Raw genomic sequence first — 11,718 nt, 5'->3', positions numbered from 1 at the left:
TTGTACCCAAAAAGGGAGGTACCACAGTAGTAAAGAACGATAAAAATGAATTAGTTTCTACTAGACTTGTTACAGGGTGGAGAATGTGTATTGATTATAGGAAATTGAACACAGCTACTAAGAAAGACCATTTTACACTTCCTTATATTGACCAAATGTTAGAGAGATTAGCATGCCATAGTTATTTCTGTTACCTAGATGGCTACTCCGGTTTCTTTCAAATACCCATTCATCTCGACGATAAGGAAAAGACTTCTTTCACATGTCCTTATGATGTATTTGCTTATAGGAGGATGCCCTTTGGTTTATGTAACGCCCCAGCTACCTTTCAGCGGTGTATGATGGCCATATTTTCTGATTACATATAATCTATTATGGAAGTCTTTATGGATGATTTCAGTGTTTATGGTACTGACTTTGATGTTTGCTTGAGAAACTTGACTAAAGTTTTGCAGCGCTTTGAGGAGAGCAATCTTGTGCTCAATTGGGAGAAGTGCCACTTCATGGTTACTGAAGGGGTGGTACACGGTCATTTGGTGTCAGGTAAAGGTATTCAAGTGGATAAAGCTAAGGTTGAGGTAATTGAGCAACTCCCGTACCCGGTTAATGTTAAAAGTGTGCGTAGTTTTCTTGGTCATACAGGATTCTATCGCCGCTTTATTAAAGATTTATCTAAAATTTCTCAACCTCTAACCCGGCTACTTCATAAAGATTCACCTTTTGTGTTTACGGATGAGTGTGTTAAGTGCTTTGACAGGATTAAACAAGCTCTTATCTCAGCTCCCATAATCCGATCTCCAGATTGAAGCCTTCCTTTTGAGATTATGTGTGACGCCAGTGACTATGTAGTTGGAGCTGTTTCGGGGCAGAGAAAAGATAAGGTGTTACATGCCATTTACTATGCAAGTAAGACCCTTGATGATGCGCAGATCAACTATGCTACTACGGAGAAGGAGCTTCTTGCAGTTGTCTATTCTTTAGACAAATTTAGAGCTTATCTTGTTGGTTCTAAAGTTATTGTTCATACTGACCATGCAGCTTTAAAATATCTTTTAACTAAACAAGAGGCTAAACCACGACTTATTAGATGGATTTTATTATTGCAAGAATTTGATTTAGAAATTCGTGACAAGTCTGGTGCTGAGAATGTTGTTGCAGATCACTTGTCTAGATTGAGATTTGTAGGAAGAGAGATTTTTCCCATTGATGACTCTATTCCAGATGACCATCTTCAAGCTGTAGCTGCAAACACTCCATGGTTTGCAGATTATGCCAATTATTTGGTAGGAGGTATGCTTCCTCTTGACTTGTCTTATCAGCAGAAGAAGAGATTTATGCATGATGTGAAGCGGTATTTCTGGGACGATCCATATTTGTTCCGGGAGTGCGCAGACGGTATTTACAGACGATGTATTCCAGAGGGTGAGGTACGTGCCATCCTTTCTCATTGTCACTCTTCTTCTTATGGTGGTCATCATGGTCCTTCTAGGACATTTGCTAAGGTAATGCAATCGGGTTTTTATTGGCCTACTATCTTGAAAGATGCTACTACTTTTGTTCGTTCTTGTGATGCGTGTCAGAGAACAGGTAATATTTCGCAAAGACATGAGATGCCTCAAACTGGAATCTCAGAGGTGGAGATTTTTGATGTTTGGGGCATTGATTACCAAGGGCCATTCCCTACTTCTCATGGGAATCAATATATATTAGTAGCTGTAGATTATGTTTCTAAATGGGTGGAGGCAATTGCCACCCCCACTTGTGATGCTAAATCTGTTGTTAAGTTGTTTCAGAAGATCATCTTTCCACGGTTTGGAGTACCTCGCGCGGTGATTAGTGATGGAGGAAAGCATTTCAATGAGAGAAGATTGATGCAGTTGAATGAGCTCGATGAGTTTCGACTGCATGCCTATGATAGTGCTCAAGTTTACAAAGAACGAACGAAGAAGTGTCATGACAAGCATATTTTACAAAGGGAATTTCATGTCGGTGAAAAGGTATTATTATTTAACTCTCGTTTGCGTTTGTTCCCAGGTAAGCTAAGGAGTAGATGGTCTGGACCGTTCACTGTTGTTGAAGTGAACAAATTTGGGTCAGTTACACTGCAAACTAACAAAGGTGAGACTTTCAAAGTGAACGGGCAACGATTGAAAATCTACTATGAAGGTGCTCATATTGGGGTAATAGAGGCCGTTGACCTCTTTGCCATTGATTCCTCTCACTGATGAGGTAATACGGTCATGCGGGATCGCTTAAACCAGCGCTACCGAGAGGCAACTCGGAAATTGAAATATTTTACTATAAATTAGGATTTTAATTTAATTGTCATTTTATAGTTTTAGTGTTTTCTTTAGTTTTGAGAGATGTGAGGGAGAGCATTTTATATGCTTCAAAGAATTTTTGTGCAGGACATGACGAAAATTAAACTTAGGAATTAAATCAACGAGAAAAGGAGGCCAGCAGCAGGTTCCTCGATCGAGTGCAGGTAGGCTCGATCGAGGATCCAACGTGCTCGATCGAGTGCACCCAGGGCTCGATCGAGGCACCAAGGGAGTAATTAAAATCAAGTTTGGATGAAAGTTGACCTGTTAGGATTTTGGTTCCTCGATCGAGTCCACCCAAGCTCGATCAAGGCACCAACTTGAACCGGGTTCCACGTTTTTGAACCGGCTGGGTTTCTCTTTTATTTGCTTCTATTATTTCCTAATCTTTCTTCCTCCCGTCACTTTTCTTTGCAATTTTCTACTTGTTCTTCCCCTTTCTCTCTCAAATACTCCACTTTCATCATCAAATCTTCATTTAAACTTGCGTTTAGTTGCTTGTTAGTAATCTACATCAATCCTTTGTGCTTATTTTTGATTCTCATTGCCTTTATTGCTCAAGTAAGTCCCGATTTATGCATTATTTGGTCCGAAAATTCTGATTTTTTTGTGCTCAAATCTTGTGTTTATTGCCTTCAATCTTCCATTGCTCATATACAATTGCTATTTCCTTGCTTATTAGCCCTTTATTTGTTGAATTAAATGCCTAATTTGCTAATTTGGGAATTAGGGTTATTCAAATCCGGGTTCAATTTTTGCATTAAATTGGTTAGAAATTGTGTTCTTATGCTTGGAATCTTCACTAATTGACATATAATTGCAATTCCATTGCCTTTTAGATGGTCTATTTGTGATTTTCGGCCTTAAAATCGATTTTTTCGACCTATATACCCCAAAAAACGTGGACTGTTTTGCAATAAAATTGGTTTGTGATTGTATACTTGTATTTTTGCAGGTATGTCGACTAGTGGACAAGGTAATAAAAGGCCACGGGAGAGGCGCGCTCCCGTTGTTCCACCGGAGGTGGTAATGTCTTCCGAGGAGGAAGATGATTTATCACCAATTGACGAGTTCCCTTTCATTGAATTTCGTGACAAAGAGCAGCGGGATAACTTCTTGGCATTAATGAACAAAGCTATGCTTCCTACTAGATGTGTTGATCGCAAAATTTTGCGAACTCGTAAGATTGATGAGATTATGTTTGGTATGTTTGTCGAGATTGGGTTGCAAGGCCTTTTTCTGTTGCACGAGCTATCATATCGTGCCTTAACCCTTGAGTTCTTGAGTTCCGATGCTTATTTCTCGGCGGACCATCTTATCCGTTTTAGGTTGTTTAATGAGGAACGGTCCTTGACTTTTGACCGTCTTTCTGAGATTTTGAGGATTGATAAGCATACCACTGGTGATTTGTATAATGGTACTGGGTTGTCTGCGGTCCGATTCTTTCAACTGTTTACAGGTTTTGCGGACGCAGATGTGAGTAGTATGTCTTTACTAGATGTTCAACATGTTTGTCTTCGGCTTTTCTTACGGTATCTGAGGTACTTGCTTTATGGGAGACATGATAGGAGCAAGGCCTCTTCTTTGGAGGTCTTGATATTAGCTAGCTACCTCAACCCGTTTCAGGAAGCTACTTTTCAGTTTTCTCCCCTTGCCCTCATTTGCCAGGCCCTTGACCGCATGATTGGGCAGTATGCTGATTTAGATTACAGTGCCATTATTACTAGAATTGCTAGAGTTTTGTGTGATTTTGAGGGGAATGACCCCTATGAGCCGATGGATGACCATGAGCCGTTGGTAGATGATGACCACATACGCTATGACATCTCTTACCTTGACATTCAGGGTGGGAATGATCATTATTGGAGAGTGTGTGGTCAGTCTTATATGCATTTGCCTAATGATCGGTTGCCGGCCATTCCGCCTCTTGAGGAGAGTATAGCTAGATTGAGACCTCCCCCTGTCACTTATTTGATACCAGACGATCTTCTGGTTACTTTACCTGGTTCTAGTACGACTGCTATTACTGGTGGGCGTCGGAGACGTCGTCAGCCTGCCACTCACTTGCCTGGTTCTTACCAGGCCCGTCCTCCTCCTCCTACAGCCTTTCCTTCCCATGGTTATCATTTTGACCCATTACTTGCGAGGGAGGTGAGGATCCATGAGGGTATTAACACCGCTTTGACTGAGCGGCGTTTGTGGGAGCAGATGGAGGCTGTTACTCTTGCTGGGGGGGGGGGGGGCAATACACGGGTGTTTCTCCGAGCTACTACACCACACTTGGTGACGATAGCCGTGTGTTCCACCTTTATGGTGTGACCCCTGATGAGTTTGGGCAGTTTAGTACGGAGTATGGTGCCTTGGGTCGCTCTTTTTACACTCCTATTCGTCCGCACCAGCCCACCAGTGTTTTTCCAAAGGATGTGGGTATTCCTTTGTCGCAGAGAAGGCCATTTGGCCAGTTTGCAGCTTCTTGATAGGCTATCGCACACCTATGCAAAAATACCCTTTCGTACAACAAATTAATGTAGTATTAAGGGGTCGAATTCCACATAGAGCTCAGTGGTTATTATTTAGTTGTTATGAGATGAATTTTATCTTAGTAGATATGGTTATAGATTGATTGGATAATTGATATAAAAACTATAGGTAAAACAAAATATAAAAGATGTGAAAACAATATAATTAAAAGATTATCTAGGGAAATCGGGTCACACATGCAAATTTATAAATGATTTATGTTAAACTCGGATAAGGTAGTGGTAACTAATTGTTTAGGTCATTAGACACCCACCTCTCGGCATTAGTGTCCCAACCATAGAACGGGTCCTAACGATCTTTCGATATGGCTAAGTCGTCTACTAAAACATACTTAGTCTAATTCATTTACCGTACCTCTCGACTTAAGAAACGAATTAACACACTTAATCTAAGATTATGGCCACTAACCAAAGATTAATAATTAAAGCACAAGTATATTATAGAAACTATTAGTGATTCTACAATGTCCTAATTTATCATGTTACAAATACTTTTTATGCATGGTTTCCTTCATCCCCTAGACAAGGGTAAATTATTCTAACATTGTGAAAATATAAACTAAACTAATGCTAAATGAAATGATAAATAATAACATAATTAAAATAAAGATAGAATTACCTTGAATGGAAAATAGAAGAACAATTGCAAATGGAAATAACTTGGAATAAATCTTGAACTTGATAATAGAAATGTTGTAACAAACTAATATAAGCTAAACTAAACTAAAATAAACTACTAATATTTAGAGAGAATTTTGGAATAAAAATATATATAAATATATATATATATATATATATATATATATATATATATATATATATATATATATATATATAGTGTCAAGTTCTAATAAGTCCTTCATAATATTTGAGTCCCTAAGTCTTTATTAGAGCCATAGGATCTCGTAAATGAACCGTCTGGATGAAGAGTGTAATATAGGGTCATTAGGCGTTGGAAAAAAAGGAAAATAGGGCTAGCATGAGAGAGGGAGTTGTGTCAGGGGACAAAGCTATTACCCACTGTTTATTGTCAACATGCATGTACTTTCTATAACACTTCCTCAACACAATATCAGCAACAACCACCAAATTTAAAATACACAAAAAAAAACATCAAATTTCTTCCTCTCTTTCATGGCGATAACATCCTAAAAACCGCGCTTCAACAATATTTAAAATCCCGTTTCAACAAGAACAACAATTTGCCAACAAGAACAACAATTTGATATCTCGCGATAATCTTACATGGTCATAATTTGTAGCAAATAAAGTAATTTGTTTTGATCCTACCATTTTCAGCATATCAAAGGTACACGAAGATCCTGAGTCAACAACAACAACAAGCCTGATAAAGTGCGTACTCCAACATCAACAATGGCTGACATGCAAATTGTAACAGTGATCGATGGTAATTATTAACATCTAATAATTCTTTTATTTGTTTATGTTTTATAAATCTGAACTCTCTATATTAAAAATGAAATACTTGAAAACAATGAACATACATATGAACAAGTTTTGTAGAGCAAGTTTTGTAGAGTGTAGAGCAAGTTTTGGGCTGTAACCTAATTCATGTACAGTGTAAAATTCTTGACATTAATGAGTATGTAGTTAAAAAGAGTGAATTGTTTGTATTTTGGTAATAGGTTTAAGTTTGACTTTAGGTTCAAATATTACATTTTTCCCGCTGGAATTTACATATCAACACGTGTGTATGAAAATGCGCTTTTTGTTACTTGTAATTAAACATATTTCAGTTAAAATTAAAGTTTCTGAAATTAGAGTTACATCATGGAAAAGATAAAACTATTCTATTGCAGAAATGGATAAGTTACACTTTAATTTACTGAAGTTACAATTTTCTTGATTAAAGTTACACTTATTTGGGTCATCAGATAAATGTTTGATATGCTGATTCCTTTAAATTTGCCACAAATCTTTGCAATTACACCATTGTCGACTAGAGTTACATTTCCTTGCACTAAAATTATGCTTTGTTGAAATTACACTTTTATTCACTGAAATTACACTTATTATTGTTAAAATTACACTAATATTTGGAATTACAACATTGTCGACTAGAATTACACTCTTATTCACTGAAGTTACACTTTTGTTTGTTAAAGTTACACTAATGTTTAACTTACACTTTAGGTCTGGATGACAATTGTACTTTTTGTTGTCTTCTGTTTAAATTACAACTTTCTTTATTAAAATTACATATTTGTTGTCTAAGATGAAGCTTGTGGAGAATATTGTTTCAACCATTGACAGATACTGCTTAGGACAATAGCAAAACAAAGCCAAATGAGGAGGAATTTTGCAGGGTAGTAGAAGAAAAGTTTACACCATATATTGGGCAGGAATTTTTGGAAATCGAGGAAGCAGTGACATTCTATAAGATCTATGCAATTGCTTGCGGTTTCGATGTACGGAAATACACGACCAAAAGATGGCGTGGCGGGGAAATCAAGTCAAAGCTGTTGGTTTGCAACCGAGAAGGGTTCAAATATAAAAAAAGAAATAGAGAGAAGTTGGCGTCAAGATGGGGTGCGAAAGCACAAAGTCAGGCGCGTGGGATGCAAAGCGAGGATTAGACTATTTATGAAGAATGGGGGGTTATTCATTGATCGCTTTCATGCAGGACACAACCATGAGCTCATATCAGCCTGGGACAGAGAGTTTCAGAAGCTGTCATGCAACTTAACAAATTATCACAAAATGATTATCCTTTATAATTATAGGGTGAGTGCTTGAGGTAGTCTTTGGCTCTCTGGTTGAAGTGACACTTTTGCCTGTTAGAATTACACTTTGTTCTATTAAAATTACACTTATTTATATTGTGCTGAAATTACACTTTTGATTGTTAAAATTACACTTTTGATTGTTAGAATTACACCTTTTTATATTGCAGTCACACATATTTATATAGTGCTGAAATTTCAGTTTTTATGTTATAGTTACACTTACGTATATCATTCATTTACAGCTCAAATGCAACTGAACTAATTATCAGAAAATCATTATCCTTTATAATTGTAGGGTGTGTCATCTAGTTAGCCTTTTATTACAATTACACTTATTTGGAATTACAGTTTTGCCTGTTAGAATTACACTTTGTTCTATTAAAATTACACTTATTTATATTGTGCCGAAATTACACTTTTGATTGTTAAAATTACATTTTTGATTGTTAGAATTACACTTTTTTATATTGCAGTCACACATATTTGTATAGTCTTTGCAATTTCGATTTTATGTTCTGATTACAACGACGTATATCATTCATTTACAGCTCAAATGCAACTGAACTGATTATCAGAAAATCATTATCCTTTATAATTGTAGGGTGTGTCATCTAGTTAGCCTTTTATTATAATTACACTTATTTGGAATTACACTTTTGCCTGTTAGAATTACACTTTGTTCTATTAAAATTACACTTATTTATATTGTGCTGAAATTACACTTTTGATTGTTAAAATTACATTTTGATTGTTAGAATTACACTTTTTTATATTGCAGTCACACATATTTATATAGTCTTTGAAATTTTAGTTTTTATGTTCTGATTACACTTACGTATATCATTCATTTACACTCAAATACAATCTGAACCGATTATCGAAAATCATTATCCTTTATAATTGTAGGGTGTGACATCTAGTTAGCCTTTTATTACAATTACACTTATTTGGAATTACACTTTTTCTTGTTAGAATTACACTTTGTTCTATTAAAATTACACTTATTTATATTGTCTTTGAAATTACACTTTTGATTTTTAGAATTACACTTTTGATTGTTAGAATTACACTTTTTTATTACACTTATTTGGGGCATCATAAAGATGTTTCCTATCTTTGATGCCTTACAAGTATATCATTCATTTACAGTGAAGATAGGAGCAACGAAGACATACAAAATGTTGAAAGAACACGTAAATGGTTTTGAGAACATTGGAGCTAGCCTAAATGATTTTAAGAACTTTCACAAAAATGTGAAATGTTACATTCATGAACGGGATGGCCAATTGTTCATAGATCACTTTAAGGAAATGGCTGTAAATAAGGAAGGGTTCTTCTTTGACTATGATGTTGACTCTGACGGTAGCTTGAGTAGAGCTATTTGGGAAATGACAGTCTTTGCAAGAAGGAATTACTCGCTTTTTGGGGATTGTGTGTCGTTCGATCCAACGTATACAACCAACAAGTATGATATGGCCTTCACACCGTTTACCGGGGTGGATAACCATAAGCGGTCTGTCACATTCTGTGCAGCCCTTGTCGCACATATGAGGACGCCGATTCCTTTCGGTGGGTTTTGAAACGTTTCCTGGTGGCAATGGGTGGAAAGGAGCCTAATTATATTATTACCGATCAGGATCCAGGCATTTTGAAAGCGGTACCACTTGTGTTCAAGAAAGCGAGGCACCGATTTTGCATGTGGCATATCATGAAAAAAGTGCCTACTAAGTATGGGGTGACAAGAGAAGATTATATTGTATTTATAAGGAAAATAAATACCATTATATGGGATGAGGACATTGAAGCTGCAGAATTCGATGCCAGATGGGAAGAGATAGGCGAAGAACATGGACTCAATAACATTGACTGGTTTAAAGAAATGTTCTCGAAAAGGAACCAGTGGGTAATGGCACATTGCAGGGACCTAGAGATGGGAGCTGTTATGAGGACGACCCAAAGATCAGAGAGTTAAAATAGTGTTTTTAAAATATTTGAGGGCAAATCAGGTACATTGCTTGAGTTTTTGCTGCGTTTTAAGAGTGCTATGGACCAACAACGGCGTACGCATAAGAAGCTTGACAACGAAGACAAGCACACTTCTCCTAAAATGGATACGCATTTGGCTCTTGAGGCTGACGGTGCAAAGGTGTACACTCATAAAGTTTTTAAGGAGTTCTAAGAGGAGGCCAAGTATTCGATCGATACATGTAAGAGTAGAGGTTTTGCCGAAATCGACTCTTTAGAGGTGACTACTGTAAGAGATGCAAGCAGGGACAAGAATTACGATGTTACGTACTGCCCAGGTAAAAGCCTTGAATACTGAAGTTCTGATCTTTTTCCTGGTTGAAGTTACATTATAGTGACACTTACTAAGTTTAAAAGTGTAATTCTAGATAAAAAAATAAACACCTTATGGAAAGCAAGTATAACTTCAACGAGACTATATAAATAAGTGAAACTGTAATATTAAAAAGTGTAATTATAGCAGTCAAAAGTATAATTTTAACAATCAAAAGTGTAATTTCAGTACTATATAAATAAGTGTAACTGTAATGGTAAAAAGTATAATTCTAATAACAGAAACTGTAATTCTAACAACAAAAAGTGTAATTTTAGAAATGAAAAGTGTTACACTAACTCTTACTTGAAATTACACATTTTCCTATTGTAATTACGAAATATATAGCTATGACTATCTAACAATTTACTATATATTGGTGAACTATTACGTATAAAGCAAGTTGCAGCTGCAGAATGCTTGAAAGGAAGGGAATTCTGTGCAGGCATATAATATGGATTTACTCATCTAACGGAGTGAAGACTATACCGGATGAGTATGTTGTGAACAGATGGTGTAAAGATGCACTCCGGTCAAAATCCTTCAATTGTAATGGTGATCCAGCCGAAGAGATTGATATAATAGATGCCAAGCAGATTTCCATGTCAAAAATGTGGTCCGAAGTACACCAGACAGTTGGGATACTGATGGGAAGAAGCAAGGAAGTAGTTGACAGCTTTTCGTCTCTCATAAAAGATTTTAAGGACAAACTGGCACCATTAGGTTCACAATTGAGTAAAGAACAACAAATGGTTGCGCTTATTGGGTGTTCTACTACTCAGGAAGTAACTATATTTCCACCAAAGAAATTGAAAAATAAGGGAAGTGGAAAGAGACTCTTGTCGAGTAAGACTAAAGCAATAGCCTTGGCGATGAAGCCGAAGCGCATGTGTAAAAATTGCAAGCAATTAGCGAATCACGACAAGAGGAATTGTCCTAACCCTTTTGCACAGCACCCACCTACTCCACCAGCATCTGGGGCATCATTTGGGGAAGAATCAGAAGCAGAAGAAGAAGAAGAAGAAGAAGAAGAAGAAGAAGAAGAAGAAGAGGAAGAAGAAGAAGAAGAAGAAGAAGAGTAAGAGTAATTGTAATTCTGATGTATAATTGAGCAACCATGAGGTCCTTTTGGCTAATTTATTTTGTAATTCCCCTGGACAAGCTTTTGGTTGTATAATTATTCACCATTTATAACATTTAGTACTTAAAGTTACACTTTGTGTGATCAGAGTTACACTTTTTTTGATTAGAATTACACTTTATCTGATCAGAATGACAATTAATTTGAAGTACCATTTTATCTTTGTTAAAGTCATAATTTTCGTGACTTATATTGTAATTCAACTGGAATTGCTTTTGGTTGGAAAATTACAGTTTCTTTGATTAGAATTACTCTTTATCAGATCAGAATGACAATGAATTTGAAGTAACATCTTATCTTCATTAAAGGCAGAAAACGCCAAAATAAGTACAAAGTTCAAAGTCACAAAATGATCCTACTTACATTGTTATACCTAATTAACTATCACATGATGCTAGCTATCAACAAGATAATTTCATACAGAGCATCATTCAAAATTAGATTGTCAAACTAACACTTGTTATTTTTTTTACCAGCCTTGTTAATCCTACACTTGCTTTGCACGTCTTGGAATAATTTGTCTTTGCTAACAATAAAGGTCTCCACCTTCTTCTGAACAGCAGGTCGTATGATGTTCATGTCAGCTAGTACAAGTGTTGCGACTAGCCGTATCACCAAATAACGCCTTGCA

At 36.4% G+C, this 11,718-nt stretch overlaps 3 protein-coding genes across 3 annotated transcripts; all 3 read left to right on the top strand.

Annotated features, from left to right (window-relative positions):
• The first annotated feature begins 8,711 nt into the window (after positions 1–8,711).
• On the top strand, positions 8,712–9,188 carry LOC141590321 (protein FAR1-RELATED SEQUENCE 5-like). Its single transcript, XM_074410919.1, has one exon. It carries the CDS (start codon positions 8,712–8,714, stop codon positions 9,186–9,188), a length of 477 nt encoding a protein of 158 aa, XP_074267020.1.
• Positions 9,189–9,205: 17 nt separating this feature from the next.
• On the top strand, positions 9,206–9,787 carry LOC141590320 (protein FAR-RED IMPAIRED RESPONSE 1-like). Its single transcript, XM_074410918.1, has 2 exons — positions 9,206–9,547; positions 9,647–9,787. The coding sequence occupies exons 1-2, from the start codon at positions 9,206–9,208 to the stop codon at positions 9,785–9,787; spliced, it is 483 nt and encodes a 160-aa protein (XP_074267019.1).
• A 575-nt stretch (positions 9,788–10,362) lies between these two features.
• On the top strand, positions 10,363–11,376 carry LOC141590319 (protein FAR-RED IMPAIRED RESPONSE 1-like). Its single transcript, XM_074410917.1, has 2 exons — positions 10,363–10,837; positions 11,321–11,376. Exons 1-2 carry the CDS (start codon positions 10,363–10,365, stop codon positions 11,374–11,376), a joined length of 531 nt encoding a protein of 176 aa, XP_074267018.1.
• Positions 11,377–11,718: the final 342 nt, after the last annotated feature.

Source organism: Silene latifolia, chromosome 7, assembly GCF_048544455.1.
Source record: "Silene latifolia isolate original U9 population chromosome 7, ASM4854445v1, whole genome shotgun sequence".
Taxonomy (NCBI): Eukaryota; Viridiplantae; Streptophyta; class Magnoliopsida; order Caryophyllales; family Caryophyllaceae; genus Silene; species Silene latifolia.
The sequence above is the reverse complement of the archived record's forward strand: the minus strand, read 5'-3'. Positions and strand labels throughout refer to the sequence as shown.

Bases quoted from the DNA above. Each gene is read 5' to 3' on its own strand.
- LOC141590321 (XM_074410919.1), top strand. From the start codon at position 8,712: ATGTTTCCTATCTTTGATGCCTTACAAGTATATCATTCATTTACAGTG.
- LOC141590320 (XM_074410918.1), top strand. From the start codon at position 9,206: ATGGGTGGAAAGGAGCCTAATTATATTATTACCGATCAGGATCCAGGC. The intron at 9,548-9,646 runs GTTATGAGGACG...CTGCGTTTTAAG, and splicing joins GGGACCTAGAGATGGGAGCT to AGTGCTATGGACCAACAACG.
- LOC141590319 (XM_074410917.1), top strand. From the start codon at position 10,363: ATGCTTGAAAGGAAGGGAATTCTGTGCAGGCATATAATATGGATTTAC. The intron at 10,838-11,320 runs GTAAAAATTGCA...GGAAAATTACAG, and splicing joins GATGAAGCCGAAGCGCATGT to TTTCTTTGATTAGAATTACT.